The sequence below is a fragment of the Pogona vitticeps genome, chromosome 7 (assembly GCF_051106095.1).
Source record: "Pogona vitticeps strain Pit_001003342236 chromosome 7, PviZW2.1, whole genome shotgun sequence".
NCBI lineage: Eukaryota > Metazoa > Chordata > Lepidosauria > Squamata > Agamidae > Pogona > Pogona vitticeps.
The window spans coordinates 15,203,257-15,230,911 of record NC_135789.1 but is presented as its reverse complement, the minus strand read 5'-3'; the positions used below and the strand labels follow the sequence as shown (position 1 = coordinate 15,230,911).

Sequence of the window (27,655 nt, the reverse complement as noted above, 5' to 3'; positions counted from 1 at the left end):
TAAAGCCAATTTTTGGCAGGGAGAGCCGGTTACAGAGGACGGGTTTGGTAATGCCAAGGGTTGAGGACGTGCAGAACCGGTTTGTGGGTATTGGATTAATTGGTCCTCGCTGCTGATTCACACCCTCGCCATCCAGCCCGGCCTGCCGTGGCCCTCTTTGACCTTCGGTCTCCTGCACCCCCCCAAAAAAACCCTTTTTGTCCCACGTTTTACTCCTGCCTTTTTGCGCGCGCCCCCTCTCCCCATCCATTCATCCCAATTCTGGGCCTTATTTTTTTCCACATCTTTTTATCCTGTGTTGGAAGTTTGCAAACCAAAGCGAGGTGTGCATCGCCGGAGGATGCTTTAGCCGTGGGTTTCCCTGCTTCCTCGTGGGGTTGAGCTTGATGACCTCGAGGGTCCCTCCCAGATCAGGGCCAGGGGGAAGCTTCTTTTTAATTTTTTCATTCATTTGAGGAAAGTGTGAAGCAAACACAGGACAATGGTAGCGTTCAAATGAATAAAAGAAATATGAACCATTGTGCTCAGAACCGCCCAGGCTTTCAGCTTCTCTGTTTAAAGTAACTTCACCTTTGCAGGCGGAAGAATTTTTTTAAATTATTCTTAAACTTCAGTCCAGCGACAGTAAATTTACAAAGACAAACAGGGTTTGACTATACAAGGATTTGACCCCTAGACCTTTTAAACTTAAGCACTTTTTAATCATTTTTTTAAAAAAACTTGCCTTTACAAATATTTCAATGAGTTTTGCTTTCTTGTATATTATATATTTCTTCCCTTCTTTCCTCATTCCTTCAAATGAGTTTGAAAGACTGATCTGTTGATTTATTATGCACCTGCAGAAATACATTGAATAAATAGTAATAGATCCAGAGACTTTAGAGGGGGGAAATTTCGGTCTGCAGACATTAGCGTTCACAGGGATGCGTTAAAGTAATTTTTAAAAAATGAGAAATTAATTTGTTGACATTTTAAAAACATTTTACTCTTAGAGCAAATCAAGCACCACTTACTTGCTGATTTATTTCTCCAATTATAGTATTGCCTTCCCTTTGAGGGCCTATAGGAGGCAGTAGAAAGTCAGGAAGATATTAACTTCAGTTTTCTTAAATAATCCAATGAAAATCAATTTTAACATGTCCTGAAATGCCTCCACCCTGAGTTTCCTAGAGGCTCCCTCAAAAGTCACCTGTTTACCTGATCTGATATTCTAAATCAGCCCATGAACGTTACGGCGTCTAACGATTTAATGAATGACTCGAGAAAACTTGCCAAACATTCTTGATGAAAGAGAGATACAGGTAATGCATTCCTATTTAGCAGGTCCTTACAGTTTTCGAGGTTCCAAGATGAGTCTCACATGCTGTTACACATGAGTAAGGCTGGTCTCTAAAGAGGTTAACACCCATCTCATGGGGAAAGGCAGGCCAGACACGGCCTCCCAAACATTTCTGGACTACATGTCCCAGTATTCCTCACTGGGAAGGGGCTGATGGTTTTTGTAGTCCGGTTGCTTCCATAGGGCCGGGCTTTGCCCCCCTTCTCCCTTATAGGAGCCCGGCCGGCAACGAAGCAGCAAATTTACCTGGCTGCCCGTGATTCGCACTCGACACTTCTGGCTGTTTCGTCCCCATCCTGGCAGTGACGTATAAAAAAACCTCCAAGCGACAAAGGGTCTGTGGAGTCTTCTGGACTCTTTAAAAGATCCCCCAACTCCGCCCCCCTCGGGAAAAAAAAAGAAACAAATCCAGAAGGGTGCAATTTGCTGAAACCCTATACGAACATTCGTACAAACGATGCCGTCAAACAGACAACATCTTCCTCGAGTTTCCAGATTCCTGTTTTAGCTGCAGGGCGAAAACACTCCGGTAAGATTATATGGCCACCCTTCCCACAACATCTGCGTGGTGGTTCAAGATAATCGGAGGATAACTGGATAATCAGGATTCGCTTCCTTGTGTCCCAACCCGGTTCATCATCAGCCTGTCCTCTCTGCGCTCCAACATTTGCATGGCTCTCATTCCATCATCCACCTACTTCATCACCATCTGGTGACTCAGTCCCCAAATCCTGATCTAACTCTTTGGATTGGGGAGAACTGTCTTCCCTGACTGAGGAGGGCTGGATCGGTTCGTTATGGAAATTAAGGACAACGAAGTTTGACCTTAAGAGCACAGACTGCTGTCCTCTGAAGATGCCAGCCACAGAGACTGGCAAAACGTTAGGAAGAACAACCTTCAGAACACGGCCAAAGAGCCTGAAAAACCCACAACAACCACAACGAAGTTTATTAGATATAAGCTTTTGAAGCGCTTGGGGGTTGAGGTCTCTGGGCCGAGGAGCCCGAGGTTGGGAGTTTGATTCCCCCACTGGGCTTCCTTGGCAGGGGCTGGACTGGAGGATCCCGAGGGTCCCTTCCAGCTCTGCCGTGCTAGGATGATGAGGATGAGGATGCTCTCAGGATCGAAACCAAGGCTTTTGAAGACAAGGTTAGGGAGTGGCCACGTTGGTTTTCAAGTGATTTCTGGAAATCATGGAAACTTTCAAAGTTGTGGATTTTGCAAGAAAAGAAAAGAAAAGAAAGAAATTCATTACAAGGAAGTTACACTTAGCAATGAGTTACTTTCAAGTCCATGTCTCGGCAGCTTTGGAAGCCAGAGATTTGGCCCTGAAGGGTCCCGATCCTGCCTTCCTCTGACTGTGGTTGGTGGCCGTGGGGCTTCCAAGAGGCTGGCCCCACATGGGGTCCCCGGGACCGTCCCTGACAGGGATCTCAAAGAGGGGGCCAGCCTCTCGTCAAGGAACCGCCGTTTTCCCAGGGGGCAACCCTTTGACCCCAGAGAGGCCTGGGGCGTCCGGAGGAGATGCTTCTTGTTCACTTTTCCGTCCCATCCTCGTTGTCCTCCTTCGGGACTGCAGGGAGATTCGGCGGCGTGAGGTTTCGCCCCTTCCGGCGACCGGCGCTGGGCCCTACGATCCTTCGCTCGGCGGTTTTTGAACCAGACCTGTGTCCAAAAGAGGGGAAAAGTGAATTTACCACCCACCGGTACAGAGGCAGGGGCCAAATCTTGCTAGCCTCTCCATTAACCTTGGCCTGACCTTGCTCACACCAGACGGCCCCGTTGGGAGCAGCTTCTCCCCCCCCCCCATCTTCTGCCTTTTAAAAAATACATATCTCTACAAAATGACCGCCTTTCTCTTTTACAGAACTAAGCGGGCCTCTCTTCTCTCACACGGCAAGTGCCAGACGGGATCCTTCCCAGACCGTCACACCCAGAGCATTTCAGGAGCATCGACCCGATCGGAGTAAAAACCAGGCCCATGGGGCCATGTTTCTAGTCCACATGGTCTAGCATGCGTGGGACTGCCGAACCGAGCCTAAGAAATGTCTTGACTGGTTTCCTGATCTCTCGTTTCTAAATCAGAGGTTCCGAGCATTTGCTTTTCTTCCTCTGTTTCGTCCTTCCTTGTACCCTGGTCTTTTTTTTTTTTAAAGGAGATCCAACAGGCTTCTGCATAAGCGGGGCAGAAAACCGGAGGAGCGGCTCCCTTCTGCTTTTGCTGCAGGGCGAAGGAAAATCTGAAAGCAGACCCTTGGGCGAGGTTGGCCATGAAGGTGCTGGCGGGCCCCCGACAATTACACCGGCGTGCCCGTATTATAAAGAGGACAAGGCGGGCACCAAAGTGAGAGAGGACGGCGGTTTCCGCATGAGGGAATGCATTACGAAAAGCATTCCTAGCAATCATCATTCGTCATCATGGTGTAGATTTTTTCCCCTTTTTCTACAGGGGCTGCCGGCAGCTGGAAGCTGAAACTATAATCTTAGAATGGCAGAACTGGGAGGGACCCCTATGGCTGAGTGGGAGATTCAAACTCCCAACCTCTGGAGATCTAAAACCAGAACTTTCAAGCAGTCGGGGGTGAGGCCTTTGTGAAGAACGAGTTCTGCAAATCTAGATCTCCGCTTGAGAGCTGGACCTCCCAGACCATGACAGAAAGTTCTGATTACATCTGGTTAGATCTTTGTGACCTCTCCGGGCGGGATAAAAGAAGGGAAGATAATAAATCTTCTTCTTCTGATCTCCTTCCTACCGGAGGAGGAATGCACATCGTCAAGGCTATTTATTCCACAGCCTGTTCTGAACAATCATCCCGTGTTGCATTAAAAAAAAATGGATACAATGCAAAAAAATAAAATAGATTAACTCCACCACCCCACCAGATCTTAAATGCATTGGAGATCTCAGTTGGAGGGCAGGTGGCCAACAAAGACAGGAATGGAAGATCCTTTTCTTGCTTCTGTATTATTATTATTTTTAAAGCCTCCAATTCTTTCGCTCCTGAAAACGATTTGGAAATAGGATTCTTCCTTCTCTAAAACCAGTCACACTCAAAAAAGATCCAGCCACTCCCTGCATAGATGAGACTATATTATATATTGCTGCTAGTGGAAAAGATGAAGAGCCCTCAGGGGAAAAAGATGGCGATGGATAAACCTTCCAACGGGTCATTTTCTAAGTACAGTGGTGCCTCGCATTACGAGCACTCCGTTTGACAATGAAATCGCTTTACGTCGATGTAAATTAAGGCGAATTCCCTATGGGGGAATTTCGCTTTGCGATGATCGGTCCCCTGTTTCAGTAACCGATCATCGCAAAGCGATGATTTTCCCACAGCAGATTGGCGGTTTCAAAATGGCCGCCGGGTAGAAAAAATGGCCGCCCGCTGTTTTCTGGCACGGATTACTCGCTGCACGGGCAGCGAAAATGGTCGCGCTATGGAGGATCTTCGCTGGACAGTAAGTTTGAAGCCCTTAGGAACGCATTAATCAGGTTTTAATGTGTTTCTATGGGCTTTTTAAAATTGCATGGCGACGTTTTCGTTTTACAGCGATTTTCGCGGAACAAATTAACGTCATCATGCGAGGCACCACTGTATAATAGGAACTCATATCCACTATGTATTACCAGAACTGGCCACTAGAGGGATTGAAAGACCAAGTTATGTATTTTTCAACAAGAATACATAGCATGGTCTCTGGCTCCCTCTAGTGGCCCGTTCTGAGAACTACACTGTGAAAATACACATTTCTAGTTTTTTCTTTAATATTTTTAATATTTTCAGACCGTGAATACTGATCTGGCGGATACAAGGGGGGAGTCCTACAGTAGAAGGACCAGCTCTTTTTAAAAAGTAAGGTGCCCAGGTATAGGGTTGAACCTTTCCCGTACCATCCCAATTAGATTTTTGGGTCTCCAAGCTCACCTGAATCCGTGCTTCGGGCAGGTTGACGAACATGGCCAGCCATTCCCGGGTGCCAACATCTGGGTAATGGGTCTGCGTGAAGACCCTCTCCAGAGCCTCTAGTTGCCACGGGGTGAATTCTGTCCGGCTCCGGCGCTGTTTTGGTGGGGACCCATAAGGCAGGTCAGGGCACTCTGAAGAAAAGTTGAGCCAGAGAGAGCAAGGAGCATCTCAAAATTCACATAACTTTCATTATTTTTATTTGTATATAGTAATTGCTATTAGCTTTATTACTAATGGGTTGTGTCTCTACAGGTTCTTGCTTTGTTGTGTGCGTTTCATTTTTATTATTGTAATAGCTGTTGTTAATGCCCAGCCTCTTCACTACATAAGGAGTGTAGTGCATACAGGAAGGGGCTAGAACTCCAGGACCTGTGTTTGAAACCCCGCTCAGCCTTGGAAACTCCAGGTGGGCCTTCCCAAGTGTTTTTGGTGGCTGAGTCAAGATTTGAACCCAGGACTCCCAACACCACTAACCACTCTAACCAACTGCCTCTTGATATACGATGCACAAGACGTATGCTAAGAAATAAACTGACAAAGAAAGGATTTACATCCCAAGCAACTTTTTTAACGGCGATCATGACACACCACTGCTTAAACCACACTTCCCCCTCTCAGGGTGCTGGACTAGAATGCCCATCATCCCCAGCTGGGCGATGAGCTTGCCGACAGGGAATGATGGACATTGTTGTCCGAGAGATTTGTGCTGGGTTTTTGACAGCCAGGGGGAAAGAGGGCAGTCCTTCATACCTGACAAGGGGTCCCTCAGAGAGATAGGATAGAAAGGTGAGCTATGGGAGTCCAGTGTCATCAGCGTGGGGTGAGACGGGACTCCCGGTTGTAGAGGTGGTGCGGTGTAGACCAGGGACAGGGAGGTGAACAATGGATAAGCCCCACTCAGGTGGTACATGGTGATTCCTTTATTTTGCCTAGAAAAAAAGGGGGAATATATATATTTTTAAAACCTATCAAAAAGTAGATTAAAACACGCCCCATCTGCTCTGCTTCTGTATTTCAACTAGGCAACGTATCGCCTTTCCCCCCAAACCCTCACCCGGTATGTTCCCCCAAAGACCTTTGCTCAGTAGGTACCTCCAAACCCTCACTCAGTATGATCAAAAACCCTCACTCTGTATGTTCAAAACCCCTCATTCAGTATCCTCAGAACCCCTCACTCAATATGATTAAAACCTCTCACTCAGTGTGCTCAAAACCCCTCTCAATATGCTCAAAACCCCTCACTCAATATCAAAACCCCTCACTCAGTATGCCCTGAAACCCTCCAAACCTTCTCTCAGTATGCCCCTAAAATCCTCACTCAGCAGGCCCCCAAAACCTCACTGGGTAAATTACCAAAAAAACCCAAAAAACCCTTCACTCAGTGTATCCTTAATTCCTTAGCATCGCACTCAGGAGTCTCTAAACCCCACCCCACCCCGTCTTCAATATGTTCCCCAAGCCCCGCTCATTATATCTCACCCAAACCTTCACTGCCCTACAAAGTCCTTGCCCGGAGGCTGATGGCTGCTCTTGCCCCCAAATCTGGGACCCGAAATCCACTCACCTGATGCCGGGGAGGCCTCGTCTGCTCCTTTTCTCCCTGCGAAATCCCTCAAATCAGACCCGTTCCTGCTATTTAACAGCTTGGGATGGTAGCAGGGGGCAGTGGGGGGGGGGAAGATGCATGTCAGCCTTTCACTCCCATCCCATCCCATCGTCCCCTCCCTTCTCCTCCTCGCACCCTGAACCATCCACCCCATATCCAGTAGGAATTTAACCAAAGCCTATGTCGGATTAAGGAGATTTGTCTTTTCTCTCTGGGGAGACTTGAGATGGCTTAAAGGAAGAGGAAAAGGAGTCCATTTTCCACCCTTCAGAGGGCGGATTAAGTTCCGGAGGGGAATAAAAGAATACCTTTGGTTGAAAAGGTCACCCTCCCTCTCCATGGGTCATCACCCATCCCTGATTTCCGCCCCCCCCCATTTTCCTTAACACTGCTATGGGGTTTGGATCAGAACAAAACAGCAACCCAGGAAATGAGACATTGCAGAAAATAAACTTTCCTTTCGTTCCATTCCTACCTCGGCGTGGCCAGCCTTGGACGTTGTGATGTCGAAGCAAGGGGGTCTCTGAGCAAATGCAGAATGCCCTGTTCCCATTTGCCAGGACGAAACAACAGCTTACTGAGTTTTTTTTTATTTTTTAGATCAAGGTGAGCTATTTTGATCGTTCCTTATAAGTGTGGGTGCAAATTCTGGGGGCCTTGTGATGCTCTGGGTAAAGTAAAGACTGCCCAGAATGTGAGATGTCCAAATCTTTGATGGAAAAATTAGTGTTCAGGAGTATTAAATTGCTACTTATCTAGTTCCATTCCCCCTTCTGTTGAACCTACGAATAAGCAGGTCTTGTCCTGAACAGCCCTGCTCTGCTCTTGCAAACTCAAAGGTCGTGGTTTTCTGGATGGGGTTGGCCCATCTCACATTGAGTTTTCCTCTTCTCCTGCTGCCTCCCACTTCTCCTGTTAAAACAGCACCAGAGCACAATGTGAACAACCCCCCCCCCCACAGTTCGCCTAGCTGGTTACGGTCAACTGTGCCCCACGGCCGTACCTCTTTGGGTTTCAGGCAGAGGTACCGAAGGATGGCACCCATTTGAAGCCTCTCCTCCCCACCAGAGTTATGAACCCCAAAGCCAAAAACAGCAGGGGAGAGACCGGGCGGGGAGGGTCGCCAAGGGTCCCTGCCGTGCGGCATTCATGGGGCGTCTGTGCGGCTTACCCCCTTCCCACAAAGACGGGGGGTGTGTGTCAGGCTCAGGGGTGATAGGTGATGATCAATGGGAACTTCTGAAAAGACCCGTTTAGCGTCTCCCTCTTTCTTATCCTGGCCTATTGAGGGCTTAGGCAAACAAGGAAGGCGCACAGACCCGAGCAGAATTGGGCCCTGAGTATTGATCAGCCATCAGGGCGACTCTGGAGGGTGGGGGAGGTAAGCTCTTTAGCAAACCCCATCCAGATGCCAGGCTCATTCTCTTGTCATTGATTGGGGTACATCTGTTCTTCCTCCGAGTTCCCTTTTCTCTTCCCCCCCCCCAAAAAAAGGTCCTTTTAAATCCTATCGTTCCGTCTTGGAGCCGTGTCCCTGAATGACTCTTTGACCACTCTCCCAGTTGGGTTCCTGAGCCCCCCCTTTTGTCTTCCCCCAAAGGGAGCCTCCTCCCGAAAGCGGGCAAATCCGCCGCGTCTTCACGGCGACTGTCCAAGCGGAGGGAAAAAGACCCCCGAGAACGGGGTGTCGTGCAGAGACACGGCAGCCGAAGGCCACACTCCTCCGGGTGGGGAATCTGGGGAGCCCCCCTCCCCCCGGCCCGCGACCAGAAAATTAAAGGCAGCCGAGAAAGAGCAGAGCCCGATGGCCCATTTTGTGGGGGGGGGGAGAGAAGGTGCAGAATCAACAGACAAATTAAGCAGAGTTTAACCAGTTGTCTGTTCAGGGGTTAAGCCGCCACCCTGGAACATTATTCTCTAAGCCCCATGCCCATCACAAGGTGGAAATTGGTTTTGACAGGTCTGTCGATCGCCCAGCGGGACGCGAGCTTCCCAAAAGCCAGTCTTGACTCTTAACCCTCCTTCTGTGCAGAGCGGTTGTCCCCAAATTTGCTGGCAGAGCTTACACACGGGACATTTAACTGGAGAAGGGCATTTAATGAGGCCTGGCAGCTTGATCGATAACCTGGACAAAAAGGCACTGGGGGGTGGAATCTGTGACTTTGTCCCACAGAGATCCGGGGGGGGGGGGGGGGAAGATGCACACCAGGACAAAGTAAGACTCCATCAAACACAAACACCCTTCCAAGATCTGCTCGGGGGTCCCCTTTTGACCTCTCCGACGACACGACTGGGGAATCACCCCTGCCATGCTACGCATCCTCTCTTTGGCACAACTCAAAACAACCCTTTTTATCCTTCAAAACTTCTGGGAGACCTGTTTTTTTCCCCCAGCTCAAAAATTAAGACCCACTCAGTGTGTTTTTAAGACCTCGTTTTCACTTATCCGGAAGCGGCTGAACTCACTTCTCACTCTCATTTTGGGGGCCAACATTTTTCCCATTAAAGAAACCTTGTGATCTCAAAAGCCTGCAGATGTGTTTTTTTTAAATGTTGTTATTTGCCAACCAAATACAAGTGTTATCATACCCAGAGGGTGATCCAACTTCCTCACCGGCAGATGGAAAAGCAAGACGCCACCGCTAGAAAGCGACGGATTCTGGATTTCCACTGAGCAAGGCCAACCTCAAAGCCTGAGAAAGAAAATTTCAAAACCAAAAACTTCCTTGCGGCCTTTTTTAGAGCTCCTCTTGAACTCGTGACCTGGGGGTATTTGATCAAATCACGACGCTTTAGATGGCTGTTTGGGAGTTTTCTTTTAATTTAAAAAAAATTACAAAATAGTGTTAAACAGGTATACATGGTGGTGCGTTTACAAAGTCTGCAGTTGTTTTTTAGCACTGTACAGTGTTAGAAACAGAGAAGAGCGCCCGGGAGAGGCAGAACAGGATAAATACGGGAGCGACAGTGCTCATAAATGGTAGATTATTAGTGTTGTTGTTATTATTAATATTATTATTAAGGACCTAAGACTGCTCATGTTGCGCTGACCCCCTCGGAACATATTCAACGTTTCTCTCATCTTCAGAGAATGTTAACTCCGGGGATACAGAGGGGACGTCCGAGCTTTCTCATTAAGCCAATTTCTGGGATACAACAGATTCGAGGCACGAGATTGTAGAGCATTGCGTATCCTCTCAGCTACGAGACAAGGACCTCCTCCATCATCTCACTTGTTCCGTTTCTACATCCCTTGCCCTCTATGCTCATGCCGAGAGAGTGCGAGTCCCAAGCCGGTAAGTCCTAGCATCCCCTTTCCTGTCAAGCTTTGGACCTGGATGTTTGCTCCAGTTTCCCTAAATCTGTCCAGATCGCTTTGGCAGAATTGCCCAGGGAAAGAGAAAGGTTTCACAAAGCTACCCACAACAGGAAGGCATATATAAATCCAGTGTTTCCGAATGTCATAGAGGAGCTTTGGAAAGCGTGACATGCGGCAGGAGAATGCGGAGAACGAAGGAGCAAAGCTGGTCTTTCTTCTCAGCCTGCATCTAGAAATGGCGAGGGCAGGGAATGGATGTCGGGGTCCCTGGTCAAGAGATGGGGGTCTCTCTTCTCCCCCATAACCTTCCACTTCAGATTGTTTATTCGGACAAACTGCCCTACCTGACAAGGCCATCCTTTTACAATGTTTTTAACCTCTCCAAACCTAGACACCACCACCACCCCCGTGGTGATCACCTCTTGTAGCTGTCGGGAAAACCCAGACCAAGAGAGTCGGACCCTGGGTGGGTGTTCCGAGGAAAAACAGGAGTCGGACCAGGGCTATCGGTCCGGATGCACATCAGAAGAAGCCGGCAAGGGTGGCCGAGCCGTAGGAAAGAGGAAAATGCAAGGAGGAGGTTTTATGGCCAGAGGTGGGTGGAATGTGGGCCTCCCCATCAAAAATCATGCTCACTAGCAGGTACAACCCAGTCCCCTTTGCTGGACAAAGCAAAGCCTACATGAGCGGAGGCGGGGGGTCTTTCCATTTACAATGATCAGTGCTAAGGATCCTGCCCAAAGGGGGAAGTCACTGGCCTTCCTGGTAGACCCCTGCTCCCCCGGATGGGTTGGGGCTTGAGGTTGGGTAGCGGCTGACTCCCGCTGGGCATCCACGCCCCCAGGCCAAAGAGGGGGACAGGCCTCCCACCATCGGGCCGGACCCAGAGATCCGACACGCTTCCTCTCCTGCGCTTGATCACCCTGCCATCAGTTTCCACCTTGTTGCTGGGAACGCCCAACGCTCCTGCCCTTTTATATCTAACACATTTACTTTCCACGCAGACCTCTTCTGCCTCCATCGGGCCAGCTCAGTACTCTTTTGTCTCTTTCTCGGCTGGTTCACGTACCACGCACGGCACCCACGTCACTGGCAAGACCCCAAATTAAATTAAAAAAAGAAGGGAACGGCTTAAAATTCATAAATAAGGTGGGATGCGGTGGGGGAAAGAAACAGCATAGTTCAGTGCCTCTGGGGGGCTGTCCTGCCCTTTTCCGATGGGCCTGGGTTGGCACGCTCACTCCTCGTCGCTTGCAGGGTGCAGATTTTTCCAGGGAAATGGAGGCGGTGCCCCGTCACTGTTCCAGCAGAAGGAGGCCCCTCTCTCTCACAGTTTTGTAGGAAACCCACAAGGAAGGTGGATGGGGTAGGGTAGTGGGGGAGAAAGTCCAGGAGATGTCGGCATGTGACCAGCGACAGCTTCCCGGGGGTGTGTGTGTCTTTGCTATTGCACGGTGCCTCGGAGGCGAAAAACACCCACGTCATCGCTTCACCTTCGCGTCCTCCTTGATCCGCCAGATCATCAGCTCCATGCAGGCTCGGGCGTCCTCGCTAGAATCGTGGCCTTCCACTGCCGGGCGTGAGAAGGAAAAAAAACAGGAAAAGGTAATAAACCCTTTCCGATTACAAAATAAGACAGTTTTCGTTCTTCGAATAAAAAACACAGGTCTTCTCTAAGAGATCAGAAGGGTGAATACGTGATCATCATTGGGACAAGCCCCTTGTTTTCTTCATTTAAGCCACAAAGATGGCTTTAGAAAGAGAAGGGGCTACTCTTCTCCGCAGCAGGGGGAGATGCAAATACGTATGGCAGCGGTTTCCACGTCGCCCCGATTTTTTAGGACTATGACTCCCAGCGGCGCTGGCTGTTAGCCAAGTGGGTATGGGATGTCTGGGAATAGCAGTCCAACAACCCCCGGAGGCACCTCACTCCGTTTCAGGCCAAGCCTGAGCCTCAGAGTCAACATCATCATCATGATAGATCTTGGAACAGCAGAGGTGGAAGGGGTCCTCGAGATCATCCAGTCCAGCCCCTAACAAGGAGGCCCCGTGGGAGGAATCGGACTCTCAAACTCTGGCTCAGCAGCCGGAGATCTGAAACTCTGAGCAATCCAGCCGTTGAAACCCCCCTTCCCTGTCCTGTGAAAGCCTCGGGGGGCAGGGAGTTCCAGGAACAGGACAGGGCCCCAAAACCCGTGGAAAATAAATCTCACCACTATCCTGGATGATGCGCTTGAGGTAGTCGGCCATCAAGGTGCGCAGCGCCCGCTTGTAAGGCAAACCCAGGCGGTGAGGGAAAACGACAGCCGTGTCCACCACTGTGCAGTGGATGAGCTTAGAGAAAGGAAAAACCAGGGAGGATGATCAGTGGTCTCTTTCCTTCCTCTTCCCTGGCTGACCTTTCCAGCTTCAAGTCTTGCCCCCCCCCCCCGGTCATTCTGGGTCCCTGCTGGGAGCGAGCCGGAAAAATATCTGCGGGGGACTCGGGCATCGCTGCCTCCTGGGAGTGACTGTGGCAAGCCAGGAAGGGGGGGGGGGGAAATAATAATGGGAACCCTGCAGAAACGGTACGCCTGCGGGGGCCAGCTTCGACATTTTTCACCCTTTGGCAGACGTTATTTAACCATTTTTGTCTCTTTTTAACTTTTTTTTAAAAAAATAAGGAACAGCCAAGGGACGCTGCGGCCCCCACGGACAACAGTGTGCTTTCTACAGGACCCACAGAAGTCATATTTCAAATCCCGGACTGACGGAATCAAGTTATGAAAAATGCCACTCCACATAAGACGTGTTCCCAGTAGTCAGAGCTGTTGGGAGAGTCATCATCACGCGCGTCGGTGTAGAAGGGCAGAAGGGACCCCTAGGGATCCTCCAGTCCAGCCCCCCTCAAGGAAGCACAGTGGAGAGGATTCGAACTTCCAACCTCTGGCTCTGCAGAGAGAGACCTCCATCCCTCCCAAGCTATCCAGAAGGGGACAGACTCCTTCAGAAGGTGGTAGAGATGTGTTCATAAAACAGAGGTCGGGGGGGGGGGGCACCTGTTAGGGATGGATGGCTTGCAGATTTCTACAGTGGAGTGGTGGGTTGGTCTAGATGACCTTTAGGGCCCCTTCAGTCTCTACAAGGCTAAAGCATTCTGTGATTCTAAGTTGTGAAACGACGGCCACCAACACTGACAGAAGCAGGCTGCCTCCTGGAGGCAGAGTTCCAGTTTAAACGGGCATTTTGGAAAATACAGGGAAAGGTGAGAGGCGGCAGGAAAAGGGGAAGACCCAACACGAGATGGACGGACCCCCTCAAGGAAGCCACAGGCTGGAGTTTTGCAAGAGCTGAGCAGAGAAGAAGTTGAGGGGCAGGACATTTTGGAGGTTGCTTGTTCACAGGGGTGCCGCGGGTCAGAGGCGAGTAGATGTCTGGGATCGTGTGGAAATGAAACAAGCGATAGTGCTGGAAGATGAGACTCCCAGGGCGGGGGGGGGAGGCAGCATTTGGGAGATTGGTCGTTCATGGGGTCATAAGTCAGAGACCACTTGATGGCACGGAACAACAAGAGGAGGTGAACCAGGGAAAGGAAGAACTCAGCCACCACCACCATCCCCTTCCCCTTCCCCAGCTTGTCCCATATCGAGCCATGATCTCCCTCTCCCCACTCTTTGGTGCTACCTTGAGTGCAAATAGGTCACTTTCCAGGCTGTGCCCGATCAGGATCGTGTCCGCGCAGAACATGCTCAGGAGCACTGCCTGGACGTCACGGAGGGTGATGGAGGTGTTCTCGAGGTCCGCCTCTGTCACGCCCGAAAACCTAGCGAAAGAGAAGACCCACGTTGTCAGCCTGGCGGCTGGGCAAAAACATCTCTGGGCCCCACCTTATCTCTTATTCCCCCCATCCCCACCCCCCAAATGTTCCCCTTCGGAATAGGATCTACCCTAAACCACTTCTTAAAGAGAAAATCCAGGGACGGTCATGGCTGCAAACCAGACTTTGGGTTCGGCTTTTCAGGTCTCGGCTCCAGCTCCAGCGCTTTAAATGGGCTGGGGAATGAAATCCAAAAAGCCACCGAGAACCCAGGAAACCCCCTAGGTTTCTGTTTCTGCGCAAGGCCACTGATCCGACACGCCTTCTGGATGGCAGAGGGAGACGGATTCCAGAGCAGAAACTCACCAAGAGACTCATCAGTCAAACCCTTCTAAAGGAGGCTGTTTCGGTTACAAATCACCCTTTTCCAACGAGGGAGAAGATTACGTAATAAAGCTCATGCTGGTCCCTGCTGGTCAGAAAGTCCTGGGGTTTCCACCCCACAGGCCCTGACTACGTTGCCCCCACTCATGCTGGTTTATGCCGTCCTCTATGCGCATGCTCACAGAGAGAGGCCTCCTCACCGGGTGTTGTAATCCACCACTTTGTGATCCGGCTTGACGAAAGTGTCATACACCACTTGGAGGTCCGAGTTGATCACTGTGACGCGGGTCAGCTCCAAACCTTGCTTGGTGTAACACTGCGGAAAGAACACACAGCCTCACCGTCACGGACCTGTACAGCTGGAAGGGGCTCCCAAAGGCCATCAAGTCTCACCCCCACTGGGTAGAGCAGAAAAACCCAGAGCGAAAGCCACCCGGAGAGGCCCTTTTCTGCCTCTCTTTCCAGGAACCCCCAACAAACGAGCGCCTAATGGTTTTGGGGGGAAAACGCATCCACCCTACGAAACGGACACGCCCCCTCCCGGCCGCTCTTCTGCCCGTGCAGGATCCACACACCATTTCGCAATCCAAAGCGTAGATGCCCGGGTGGCCGTCTGCGCTGGGCGGCTTCTCAAAGGTCTTCACGAAACCTTCCAAGCTGTCCTTGCGGCCGTCATGGACGTGTTGCTTAAGGATGGGCGAAAAGATGATCCGGAAAGAAAATTAAAGAAAGCAACCCACTGCGTTCTTTCGCACAGAGCCAGCTCTTTGGGCACTAGAAGGCCCATCCTCCCCAAGTTAGGCCAGGCTCCTGAGAGTTGAGATCCTGAGTTCAACGGCTTCCGGAGGCCCCAAATAGGGGGAAGCATGTACCGAGCCCCTTGTACCAGGAAGGAGTGTGGACTTACTCTGGCAACTTGGCACCCGGGTGACCCCACGGCTCCCGAGCAGCAGCTGTAATGCGTCTCCCAGCCGCCTGGAACTAAGAACAAAGGGGGGGGGGGGTCAGCGCTCAGTCGGTGCACAGCTTTCTCTACCTTCCTTCTGCTGAGCGCTCAAAGCGGCGCAGATGGGAAACCCACGTGGCTGGCTCCTCGCGAGAAGACCCGAGGGCCACCTCCCAACTTGGAAGCCAGGGGCTACCCTTCCGAGTTTTGCGGCGGTCTTTTTCCAGCCAACAATGGGGCAACGAAACGTCCATGTCACGTGCCCTGCGAAGGATGAGGCGAGGTCCGAACTTTCATGCACGTGTCCGTGGCGAGAAGGACAGCCGAGCTGTGCCAGACAAAAGGTGAGGATTTCAAATGCAAAAAACACAAACCAACACAAAAAAACCCACACATGCAATAAAAACCCATTACCTCTTTGCTTCCGCAGGCGCCCCCAGTGGTGGACGCACTCCTCTCTGCGGACGCAGTTTCCCGACGGCGTGACAGTGTACTCGGTGCCGCACCGGCAACAGATGCGACAGGAACCTTGAAGTACAAGAGGGGGACAGGTGGCTGCAGAGACTCTTTCTTTAACAAAAGGGATTTATTCAAGTTCTACAGTACGTCCTGTTTTTTTTTTAAAGATTGTTTTCATCTTCCGTGGTGTTCATGTCTAGAGATTCTGCACGAGCCGTCCCTTTGGTTCTTGGAGAACCGATATGAAAGGAGTTAGGGGAGGTGGCCTAGAGACATGGGGGGGTGGTATTGAGGTCTCTGGCCTGTGGAGCCAGAGGCTGGGAGTTCAAATCCCCCCCGCCCCCACAGGGCCTCCTTGATAAGCAGCTGGGGGATCCTCAGGGGTCCCTTCCAGTTCTGCCATTCTAAGATGATGATGATGACGGTGATGATTGGTTAAAAGCAAAAGTAAAATAAAACAATTTTTTTTAAAAAAAGACCAAAACGGGTGGCACCTTAAAGACTTCATTCTTTACATTTTCTTTTTTAGTGTAAGCTTTCATGGACAAGTCCACTTTGTCGGATATAAGAGAAGAGATATAATATGGCAAATATTTATACAAGGCATCAATAATAATAATAATTCATACACCATCACCACCATACTATTATTATTATATGCTTCATCTCTGCTACAGCAGGCGTCAAAGCGGTTGCTGGAAACATGGCTACAAAGCTCAGTCAGAAGAGAGCCTCCCCGTGGTGGAGGGAAGAACAGCAATAAGGACCAAAACACAAGGAGAAGTTTGGAAAGAGGACTCCTTTTACCTACAGTTTCTACTAAAATGTTCTTAATTTTCCCTTAATATCTGCATAATTTGCATGCTCCAGGTTCTAATATTTTGCTTGTAAAGGTGTGAGCCACCCGGGGTTCTTTGTCTAAGGGGGAAAAGACTGGATTAAAAATATATTTTTTGAATTAATGTATCATAAATAAACTGATCCAGGACCAGACCAGAAGAGAGCACACTCTGGAATCAATGGGATTGAGTTATTTTCCAACACACCGTTCAGCGGCTGCGTTGGGTCATTCCATTTCTCTTACTGAGGCCTTGAGGGCCGCCCAAATTCTCCTGAAAGGCCACGGAGGGCCCGCAAGCGGCAGGACTCAAATCCGATTTTAGAGATGGAATCAAAACACAGTGGTGAGGACTGTGTCAAACTCCAGACGGCGTCTTCCCACCAGAGGGGGGGGAGGAGAGAGAGTGAGAGAGAGCGGCTGGATCGGTCCTCTCCAAAAGAAAAACGGAACAAAAAAGCCAGGCCACTGTACCATCGAATGCCACACACACACCCTAAACCATGAGAGCTTACTCTCGGCCGTTTTCTTCTCTTCGGCGGTGAAGACGACAGCCCGGCCTGCTTTCTCGGGACACGGCAAGGGGTAGCCGTGCTCCTTCAGGTTCTCCTCGGTCAGCAAGTACTCCTTGAGCCTTTGATAGAGGGCGGCCCCTGCGGAGGGCAAGAGCTGAGAAGTGAAGCCATCCGTGCACTGAACTGGGCCGGCCGCCTCCCTCCATTCCCGAAAGCAAGAGATTATCCCAGGCTGGTTAAGCACACCTCGGGGTTGTTAGGTTTGGGGGGGGGGTTTAGGTTCGTGGGAGCATCCCTGTTATATTTAGGGCTTTAACAGCTTCCTCGCACGTGCTGGAAATGATTTAAAACATGCCCCACCCCAGCTAGAGGAAAGGCGCCCACCCACGGACGACAGAATAGGAAACGCACCTGTCAGGTCTTCCACGCGTAAGCTGACGGAGCGGTGAATCGAAAAACTGGTCTTGGCCGCCAGCTTTCCGCCGAGCATGGCTTCGTGAGAAACCACTTTACGGTTGCTGTTCTCTGAAAATGGAGAAAGAGGGAAAAGGCAGAGGGTGGAGGAGTCGAGGATGTTGCGGCGCTAAGAGGGCGGCGCGAGAGTTTCTGCCGAAGCATTCGAACACACAACCTACCGAGGGCCCGAAAGGTGCCAGTGTTTGAAACGCCAGCCGCAATCGGGACGAGCCCTTTCAGATCGGCAACATCAACTGGACAAAGGCCGGAGATTACGGTAAAGGCCCTGTGCAAAAGTCTTCTGACTTACTGTGCATCTCCTGCGCGGGGCCCGGCAGCAGACTCCTCAGCTTCTTCAATGTGTTCACGGCTACATTCAGGTAGATGTTCCGGCTGGTGCTGCGGTCGTAGGCCACCTTCTCCTCCGAGAGCGCCTGCGAGGAAAAGAGGCAGCGCCTTAGCGCGTCTGGGAATCTAACAGACCAACTGGGGCAAAAGCACTGGCTGCAGAGACAGACCACAAAAAGGGGGATGAATTAGAACTCGGGACTGGCTGCTTTCTGGGTAGAACTACAAGCCCGTTAGATTTTTTTAAAAAACCTGAGTCTGTGGCTTTACCTGGAGAGGAAACCTCACCGCAGCTCAAGCCCACCAGATTTTCTCTGGGATGACTGGGAGAAACAGGGTGCTGTCTCAGCCATCAAAATTCCTCCACCTATGGCCAGGAGATTCTCATAATTTTTTTAATATATATAAAATTTTATATTTCCAATATATGACCACCATAGCTGCATTTTTTTAAGCCGACAAGATTGCTTGCCCCAAGGTGAACCTTTCGGAACGAGAAGCGAGATTAAAACCAACCGGGTGCCCCGTGTAAAGTTCCTCTCCCCGCAAACCTTCTCAAATGCTTCCTGCGGCGACGGACAGGCTTTCAGGCACTCGTCAATGAAAAGGTTCAGGTACCTCTGGCGGATGTTGGTCGGGACCTTGGCGCCGAACTCGGTGGGAATCACCGGCCGCTTCAGAGTCGCGCTCTAGGGACCCAAGAAACAAACGTTGCCAAGAGGCGACGGACCTGTAAAAGCAGTTCTAGGTGGTGTGGACGGCGGGGTGGGGGGAGGGAACGGGGAGAGGTTCACCTGCAGCGTGGGCGCGTGGGCCACCCTTTTGGGCACGGTTGTGGTAGTTGTCTTGGACGACATGCCAGCGAGGGTGCGGGCTTTGAGGGAGGGGGCGTCCGTGCCGTTGGTGGAGACGTTGCTGCCCGGCGGAGGGGTCTTCTTGAGCCTTCCGTGGGCTGGAAAGGGCACAGAAACAACAGGCAGCCAGGGATCGGAAAAGGAAGCCCACCCCGCACCATTGGACTTTCCTGAGTCAAGAGAAGCTGAAGGCCGCAGGGAAACTATTTTGGGATGGAGGAGGTCGGTGAGAAAAGATGTTTCACGGACGAGAGAGGCCTCAAACATCGAGCCGTTCGATGTCTGCAATTTTGTCTGTTTTGTTCCTTGGCTGCCATCACCGTGGTCCCCAAATATGGGGGGGGGGGGGGCGCGGATGCTCGGAGACAGCAACTCCCAGAAGCCTTCGCGGCCACAGACAATGGCCAGGGCTGCTGGGAGTTGTAGTCAAAGAACAACAGGGGACCCATGCATTCACACCTCTGCTCTAAGTGACAATCCTGCACCACATGCCAATGAATCCCCCAGGTTTCTTGGCCACCACACTTTTCTCCTATAAAGCATGCCTTTTCCCGTTTATTTTGCAATGAATAAGCCGATGGGAATCACCCAAAATATGATGAATATTTATTCTCCCCGCTCATAAACGTCAGCATCCCTGAGAGGACGCTAGCAACGAGTCGGAAACCTGCTGTAAAAAACACACCCTTAAAATCTTGTAACGACTGAGCCCCAAAATCAAGACACTATGTCCCAAATGAGCAGTTTTAAAAGGACCTCGTTGGAGGCAACGTGATTTCGGGTCCCCCACCCAAGAGACAGAAAGATCTTCCCCAACAAGGTGGAAATGCTTGCATACCAGAATTCAAAGATAGGGGAACAGCAGCGTTGGGAACGTGGGCGATCCGCCGCCTTTCTCCTTTGTGCGTCGCGAGGGGGGTGCTGCGTTGGGGGGTCGCCAGGGAGGGCTGCACCTGCTGCTGCTGGACAAGCTGCGCCGCCTGCTTCTGAGCCATCTGGATCCTCTGGTAGCAGGCCTCTTGGGCCGTTGGGGGCCGGTACGGACGGACCACCGGCTTGCTCGGGCCATCGGCCTGCGCAGGGGAACAGAGAGCCGCGGTTTGGCCCGGCCGAGGCAACGTTGAATTTAGCGCCACAGGCGTTCGCGGCTTTCCAAACGGACGAAGCCAAAAGGCCAAGCTAAATCTGACTGTGAGCCTCAGCCTGAACAGACCTAATGCTTCCAGCCTGCAAAGGTTGACAATTCAGAAGATCCACTCTGTTGGGACTAACAGGTGGATCTTCAGATTTCTGGATGACACAGACAATGGGGTCTCTAAAGACAAGGAGAACTCAAACCCCAGGATCATTGTGTGTCAAGGAAGGACAGTGGGGGAGCCCAACCTCCCAACTTCCGCCCTTGTAGCCAGAGACTTAAAACCCGGAGCAATCCAGCAGTTTCTCCAATCTCTGCATACAAAACTGCTCTCGCCTTTCCAAGGTGGTTTGGTAAAAGCCTTGCATGGCAGCTTAAAAAACTGCAAATATTTGAATTAGGAAGGTTTTTTTTTCCATCCCATTTCCTCTGAGCCTGTTATCTCTTTCAAGGGTGGTAGAGGAAGGCTTAATGGATGGGCGGGCGGAGGACATGTAACCTGGCAAAGCGAGAGGTCGTGCCGACCGTGGGCTCGGCTTGTTGAAACAAGAGGGGCCTGATGGGCAGCCGCGAAGAAGTAAACAAGAAGTCTCTGGAGCCAGAGGGCGGGAGTTCGATTGCCCCACTGGGCCTCCTTGACAGGGGCCAGATTCAATGGTCCAGAGGGTCCCTTCCTGCACAGCTATTCTAGGATTAAGATGGTTTCCTGTTTTGCTTAGGTGCCATCAAGTTGCTTCCAGCTGATGGCAACCTATGGATTACCGAGGTCTAACTGGCCCTCTTGTAACGGCCCTGCTCAAGACTCACACACGTCATGGTTGTGGTTTCCTAGATGGAGTCAGTCCATCCCTTGTGTGGCCTTCCTCTTTTCCTGCTGCCCTCACAGTCCCCCCACTGCCTCCTCCGGCGAGCTACACCCAACATGAAGGAAATAACCTGCCAACAAATTACAGCTGGAAACCTGGTCCTTTCTTTGGGGCAGATGGCAGAGCTGCGTCGTGGGGCGGAGGAAGACCCACAGGGCCCTGTGGCCCAGAAAAGTATGTCCAGCACCCACACTCTCCTGCTCTCTGACCTTTTGGGAAAGCTCCAAACTCCACTTACGTTGCCTTGCTTTGCGACATGAGAGATCCGGCGTTTCTGGCCTGGGAAAAGGGTGGTCAGGTTGTCTTCCGGCCCCTTCTCCTCGGCCCCTTCATCTTTCGACGGCTACAGGGGACAGGGTGAAAGACAGAGAGAGAGAGAGAGAGAGAGAACGTGCTGGTTTGGAAACAAGGGCGAATGCTTTTGAATCTGTGGGTGGCGGTTCCCTCTATGCACAAAAAATTCCCACTAAAACAGTGGGGCTGGCATCCAGGGAAACACACCTCAGGCCGGCCAGCCAGCCGGCCTCGCCACTCTCCATGTTCCAAGCTTACCTGTTTCCCCATCCGGCCCTTGTCTTCCGTCTTGACATCGGTGGACTCGTTAAATATCCGCAGGCACTCCTCCATGGGATCCGACTCCAAGTCCAGCTCCTTCTCCAGGAGGGAGTAGTCGATGTTGGAGGAGGAGGACGACGAAGAGGGGCTCCGGGACGGCTTTGGCCGCTTCACGCCCAAACCCCTGTGGTCTCGGGGCAAAGCGAAACAGGCCCCGTCCCCCTCGGAATCCGAACTCACATCTGGGAACGCCTCTGGGAGGTCTGCGGCGGCCCCTTCATCTCCGCTCTCGTCGCCAAAGAGGTCAGCGTGGCTCAAGGCCCGCTGTTTGGCCTTACACCTCGCTCCAGAGCCGCCCGTGGATGGGGCGCCAGTCGGCATGCCCTGGGGCCGCTCCGGTCGTGGCCGTTGACCTTTCCCGTCCTTCTCTGGGGCCCTCAACGCCTCGGCCTTCTTTTTCGAGTCCGCGTTCGGGGGCTTGCTGTCCTTCTTCCCTCCTGCCTCTGCTTTTCCAGGCCGTGGGGCCTGGTCTGGTTTTAACTTCACTCCTTTACTGTCCACCCCTCCGGAAGATCTAGCCTTGCTGGGCTTCTTCAAGGGCCCATCGACAGGCCTCTTGGTCTGCTTCTCCTTCCCTCTCTCGCCATTCCTGTGCCGCGACTTGGCCTCCGTCTTTGCTTTCTCGGCGGTTCTGCCTTGTTCTTTCTTCCCTTCTGTTTTGCGGCTGTCGGCGTTCTTCTTTTTCACCTTCTCCTTCGGCTTTTCCTTCCCGTCCCCTTTCAGGCCACCGTCCGTGGGCGCCCGGGCCAGCTTCGCCCCCTTCGAGTCTCGGGCCAAGATTTCCAGGTGGCTTTGGATGTCACCCATGTCGTACTGCACCGCTGTCTCCTTCATTTGCCGCGAGGCGGGGTCCGTTGGCCGGGCTCCCTCATCTCTGGCGACGGGCCCACCGGGTGACTCGCTGCCCGCATCACCTTTTGACTTCGACGGGCGGCCGGAAGGCCCCGGAGGCTCCTCGTCCGAGTCGGAGAACCTAGCCGGTGGTTCCGGATCACTGGACGAATCGCGCCGCTGCTTGTGGGGCGGCGAATACGGCTCCCCACGCTCGACGGCCCTCTTGCGCTTGGTCTCCTTCTGCGCCCTGGCTTTGCTCAGGAGCCGGGCGGAGTAATTCGAAAGGGGGTCGTACTCCAGATCGGTTGACGGCTTGGACTTGTCAACGACGTATTTGCTGTTCGCAGGCAGGCAGCTGTACTTCTTCGGCTGGGTGACCACCGTGGGGACGTACTCCAGCGCGCTGCCCCTCGATTTCCCACCGCTGGAGGAATCCAAAGTGTATTTGCTGGACCGGTCGGAGGTGGCCGCTGACGCGAGAGGGGTCGGGTGGTAGTCCGCCGTCCCACTTGCCTCGTAGCTCCCCGGGATGTATTCCAAGGAGGGGAACAGCTGGGACCCGGCCAGCTCGGAACCCAACGACGGGGAGTCGGCGGCCCCGCACTCCTTGGCCGTCTCCAGCAGCTCCTCGTATTTTTTCTTGTCGCGCTCATATTCGTTCTGGGCTGCCTCGATGGCCCGGTTGACCAGCTCGAGCTCGAGGATGCCAGCGGAGGGCTCCTGAAGGTCCTCCAAAGCACCGTTGCTGCTCTGGGCCACAGGCTTTGGGAGCTCCGGGTTGTAAGGGTCATAGCCACAGCCTGGAAAAAGAAATATATATATATATTCACTTTCTTCCTAGAAATCTGGATAAATCCGAAGGGAAAAACAGCAAACTCCAGTCCTACGGCAGACTCTTTTCCTTCAGCTGCCCGTCGACCCATCAGGCTGAGGAAAGAGGCTGGGCGGGGGGCCTTGATAGGTTGGAGGCAGCTGTCAGCCAACGCAAGACACGGCTACTCCGACACCCATCCTCCCCACCTAACGGGCAGTGTGGACAGCTGCAAAACAGTTCCAAGGAGCGGAATAATGTGGAATTGGAAGTCCGCCTCGCACTACATTCCCTCAGATCAGTAAAGACTTTTCCCACCGCTTCTAAGACAACTCCCGGAGAGCAGCTTCAGAGACGTTCAAGGAGGTTGTTCCTTATACTGCTTCTTTTATCGGTTTCTCAAGTCTGTCGCCTTCATTCTCCTCCCTTGACAAACCACAGATAAGACCACCAAGTCTTACACCGAGCACTGGCTCAGCGTGGTCATTTCCTATCCCAAGATCCTGCCAGCTCGCCTTCCTTCCCTGTTTCACCCCACCTCCAAGAGAACTTTTCTTTTTCTAGGCAATCCATCCACTTGTGGAACGTTTAATCTTCAAGGCGCCCACCAGGCACCTGAGCTTTCAAAGGGAATGTGTGCGTGAGTGAGGGGAAGTAGATGCTACCTCATATTTTTAGCTTGCACCTTTCATTCATGGTAAGCTGTCAAGACAGAACTGAAAAACGCAACTCAAACCCTGCTTTGGAAACTCTGGCAGGTTTCACTCCTTCGAAGTCTGCCCTAATTTTTAAAAAAAACACAAGAAACACAACACCACGTACACAAAGCAGGGACTTGTATGCTCTTGAACACCTGCACTTCAAAGCCAACCGCGCCATCTATAATTAGCTGGAAACGAGCACAGGGTGCCCAAAAAAAATGAGCTAAAATTCCCTCCCTTTCCCCCCCCACAACCCCACGCAAGGGTTATTTCAGTAACCCATTGGGGAGAATTAAAGGCTTCTAGTAAACAAGAATGGGCTGCAGCCGGAACCGGTTTCAGGAAAATGGGGATCATGGAGAAGACGCCTCGTTAATTACATTTCAGGCTATGCTGACGGGAAGGTTGCCATGTTGCGCCGCACTTCTGCCCTAAAGACAATGCAGGCTCCCACAGGTGTTTAATAAACCTCTGAACAAACACTACCAGGGCCAGGTGTAAATGGAGCCACACATCACCCTCTTCAAAAAAAGCTGGATTTGTGATCTTGCTTGTCCACTGGACCGGCAGGTAACACGCAGTCACGAACACCTGGATCCTGGGCAGCTTTTGTCATTTTCTCCCTCTGTTCTGCGGACACCTCGGCTAAGAAGCAGTTCTGGAGCCCATGATGAAAACTCATCAATCTTGTGCTGTTTCCTAATAAAGGTGTGTGGACGGCTGGATCCCCCCCTCGCTTTTCCTAGAACAGCAATTATTTATTTTTCCCCAGCTGGGGCAAGGATCCAGGAGGGACTTGGCGCCGCGAACCTCCTTATGAAAATGACCCGACCGCTCAACCAGCAAAGGGCTGAAGAGGCAAGCGAGAATTTGGTGGTGGTGTTTTCTCGGAGAAAAGGAAGGAACAGGAGAAAAGGAGGGGAAGCGATCAAAATTCCACGCAAGCTCCTTCTGCAGGGTGGTTTCCACAGCCAGGTAAGTATGGCTACTCACCTGGAATGGGGGATTTGGTTCGCCCCAAGCAAACACCTTAGGACCACACTATTCTTTCCCAAAACCTCCTCCCCCCCAAAAAAATATGTGGATGGTATGATTTTCTTTTTCCTTACCTGAGTTCTCATGGGTTAGCAAGCAACAAAGGTACTTATTCATGCTGTCACTCCTTCCAAAAATAAAAGTCTTCCCCCCCCACCCACTATGTTGCAATTTAAGAATCTACAGTATTTTTTATAGCTTCAGCCCCCCACCCAACACAAAGATGCCCCAAAACCCAGCCATGGGTGCCTGGACTTCTCTCCTAGACAGCAAAGATAAACTCAGAAAGCAAACCAGGAGGAAAGGCAAGCAGGAAACCCGTCAAAGATCCACCTTCCACATCCATGCGGTGCTCTTAAAGAGACACTTCCCTCTTTGAAGCAAAAAAGAGAAACCGCACTGAGTTATTTCTCAAGTTTAAGGGGGCTCCTGAAGGCTTATTTTACACATTTCCCCCTCTCCCTTTCCCCGAGATCAGGAGAATGCCAAGTTACAGAAGATATTTTAGTGCTAGGAATGAAAAAAGAAGTATTTTAAAAAGTTTTTTTTTAAAAAAAATCCCTACTCTCCTATACTCTTGGGCAAGTGGGAAAAGTGGCCAGAAGAAGCCATCTCGATTCCCTCAACAGAGCCTCTGAGCGCACACAAAGTTCTTTTCCCTCTTTCTCCCCCCCAACATTTCTCATGCCCCTAACCACGTGCAGAGTGTATTCTCTACTGCCGCTGCAAAGGTGGGGGCCATTTAGAGAAAAAACAGAAAGTTTAGTGTCATAACTGGAGGAAATCAAGAGGGCATCTGGGCTTAAGCAGAGTGCAACCTTTGCATGTGGAGTCCACTCTCCCAGGGCAAGGAAGAAACCAGGATAGCCCTTGAGGATGCTGGGTTAGGACCTCTGTTAGTCCCCTTTTTCTCCATCCAGCTGCTCCTCTGAGCATGCACAAAGTGCTTTTGACACAGGTGAGGTGGGATGGTCTGCTTTCCCACCCATCATGCCCCTGAGCATACACAAAGCACCTCTCGCACAGGCTGGAGGGAAGCCTCCTTCCACCCCTTCTCGCCCCTGAAGCACCTCTGAGCATGTGCAGAGCACCTTTCGGCCCATGCCTGCAGCTCCCTTTCTGGCCCACCCACCCGGCACAGCCTCTGAGCATGCGCAAAGGACTTTTGGAGTCAAGAGGCTTTATCTTGAGCGCCCTCTTGCCCTACTCGGGCCCCCCACAGCGCTTCTGATCATGCGCAGAGTTCCCTTACGCTGCCCCACTCCCTTACCTGCCCCAAGGAAGCGAAGCCGAGCTTCTGAGCATGCGCAGAAGTTCCCTCAGCTCCACCGCTCCCTCACCGGCCCCTGTGCCGCGAACCCTGAGCATGTGCAGAGCGCCTGTCACTCCCACTCTGCCGGCCCCCTTCTCCCCCCACCCCAACAAACCTCTGAGCCCGTGCAGAGCGCTTTTCAGTCCCAGGGAGCTTGGCCGCCTTCTCCTCCACCCCAATGAGCCTCTGAGCGTGTACAGAGTGCCTTTTTTCAAGAGAGGCGGAGGCGTTTCCTCCCCTCGCCCAAGGGCTTCTGAGCAGGTGCAGAGTACCGTTACCTGAGAGAGAGCGACTGGAGGAGGGGCGCCGAGGAGGAAGAGGAAGGCCCGGGGGTCCCGCCGCCGCCGCCGTGAGGGGAGCCCCCGGGGGGTGTCGGAAGTGGCAGTAGGGCCTCCCGCAGGCCGGCCCAAAAGGGCACTCGACGCCGCGGAAGAAGCCGCTGGAGCGGAGCATCCCGGCCGCCTTCCCTCGGCCGGAGGGAAGCGCCTTCTTTCCCCTCAACCGTACCCTCAGGCCGCCGCCATCTTGACTCCGGGCAAGGTAAGGCCGCGCCGGGAGCAGCCGCGCGTGCGCAGTGCCGGGAAACCTATGGGGCCGCCGCCATCTTCACTTAGGGCAAGGCGGAGGGCGGCAACCGCCGACCACAACAAGGAGACCCCGGGCGCGCATGCGTAGTCTCAGGGAGGGGCGGAGAGGCAAAATGGGCGGCCATCTTGGCTCCGTTGGGAGGGGAGCCGGGAACGTAACTACGCATGCTCAGGATTAAGGCGAGGAGGTGGGTGGGGTTACCTGCGGCGTTTGGCCGCATAACAGCCGCCATGTTAGCTAAGGGCAGATAAAACGGCCGCCGCTGACACGGGAGATCTCAAGGCGCATGCTCGGTTTCTTCCACGAGGTCCTTCACACCCCTTGCATTGGGCGGAATGACACTGGGAGCGAGGTGGCTAAGCTAAGGCCTGATGTGAAATTGGAACTAACAAATAAATAACGCCAGTAGCAGAAAGACAACGTGCCTTGGCAGTCAAAGAAAGGTTTAGGAATCTAGCAGGAGCATTAGAAATGGAATTGAAGGGTGGGGAGAAAGAAACTTGTGCTTGCCAATTTCTTTACTAGGCAAGGCTCCTCTGCCTTCTGTAGGAAGCCTTGTTGGTAGATGTAAGGAGCAATGTTTATAGTTATACCCCATTCCCAAAGCTGATTCATCACCATGCAATTTCGTCTCTTACACCAGAAGAGACCAAAAAATAAATACCATGAAAGCCATCACTCTCTTGGGTTAATCAAGACCTCCTCCCAAAAAAGTGTGCAAGCTTTTTGACTTCACAGATCATTTGTTTCCCAAAGCTGGCTTGAAGGAGCTGACTTTTGCTGACCAGGCTGATGAGAGCTGCTGTTCAACGACGTTGGGAGGGCAACCCACACACAAATGGGGGGGGGGATGCTGCCTTTTTGGCTACTCTCCGAAAAAGTAACTTTTCCTCTCTTCTTGTTATTTATTTTAAATATTTTATATTTTA

The 27,655-nt window shown here is 51.9% G+C and overlaps 3 protein-coding genes across 7 annotated transcripts in view; 1 reads left to right on the top strand and 2 right to left on the bottom strand.

Annotated features, from left to right (window-relative positions):
* Positions 1-92: 92 nt before the first annotated feature.
* LOC140701794 (dorsal root ganglia homeobox protein-like) lies at positions 93-7,875 on the bottom strand. Its single transcript, XM_072978785.2, has 3 exons — positions 6,059-7,875; positions 5,267-5,439; positions 93-3,005 (listed from the first exon to the last, which is right to left on the bottom strand). Exons 1-3 carry the CDS (start codon positions 6,216-6,218, stop codon positions 2,592-2,594), a joined length of 747 nt encoding a protein of 248 aa, XP_072834886.2. The 5' UTR covers positions 6,219-7,875; the 3' UTR covers positions 93-2,591.
* Positions 7,876-9,717: 1,842 nt separating this feature from the next.
* On the bottom strand, positions 9,718-26,591 carry REXO1 (RNA exonuclease 1 homolog). Of its 5 annotated transcripts, none has more exons than XM_020780809.3 (16): positions 26,417-26,591; positions 21,383-23,079; positions 21,069-21,173; positions 19,668-19,902; positions 18,770-18,927; positions 18,527-18,664; positions 17,938-18,061; positions 17,583-17,696; positions 17,172-17,309; positions 15,774-15,887; positions 15,321-15,394; positions 14,989-15,099; positions 14,614-14,729; positions 13,897-14,035; positions 12,447-12,567; positions 9,718-11,803 (listed from the first exon to the last, which is right to left on the bottom strand). In XM_020780809.3, the coding sequence occupies exons 1-16, from the start codon at positions 26,589-26,591 to the stop codon at positions 11,715-11,717; spliced, it is 3,648 nt and encodes a 1,215-aa protein (XP_020636468.3). In that variant the 3' UTR covers positions 9,718-11,714. The 5 variants fall into 5 exon arrangements, 3 of the variants coding, with proteins under 3 accessions (XP_020636468.3, XP_020636469.3, XP_078234950.1); XM_020780810.3 differs by lacking the exon at positions 26,417-26,591 and adding an exon at positions 24,901-26,318; XR_013537905.1 differs by lacking the exons at positions 9,718-11,803; positions 12,447-12,567; positions 13,897-14,035 and having other exon boundaries at positions 14,615-14,729; positions 15,556-15,887.
* Positions 26,549-27,655, top strand: part of SIRT6 (sirtuin 6) — a 28,605-nt gene continuing 27,498 nt past the window's right edge. Inside the window, exon 1 of the mRNA XM_020780869.3 lies at positions 26,549-26,678. The gene's annotated coding sequence lies outside the window, so the exon portion shown is untranslated. The remainder of the gene's footprint in view (positions 26,679-27,655) is intronic.

Excerpts from the sequence above, each read along its gene's own strand:
- LOC140701794 (XM_072978785.2), bottom strand. The coding sequence starts at position 6,218 with ATGTACCACCTGAGTGGGGCTTATCCATTGTTCACCTCCCTGTCCCTG. Across the intron at positions 5,440-6,058 it reads TCTGAGGGACCCCTTGTCAG|AGTGCCCTGACCTGCCTTAT; the intron begins GTATGAAGGACT and ends ACTTTTCTTCAG. Across the intron at positions 3,006-5,266 it reads TGCCCGAAGCACGGATTCAG|GTCTGGTTCAAAAACCGCCG; the intron begins GTGAGCTTGGAG and ends TTTTGGACACAG.
- REXO1 (XM_020780809.3), bottom strand. The coding sequence starts at position 26,591 with ATGCTCCGCTCCAGCGGCTTCTTCCGCGGCGTCGAGTGCCCTTTTGGG. Across the intron at positions 19,903-21,068 it reads ATGTCGCAAAGCAAGGCAAC|GCCGATGGCCCGAGCAAGCC; the intron begins GTAAGTGGAGTT and ends TCCCCTGCGCAG. Across the intron at positions 15,100-15,320 it reads CCGGGTGCCAAGTTGCCAGA|CAACACGTCCATGACGGCCG; the intron begins GTAAGTCCACAC and ends CCCATCCTTAAG.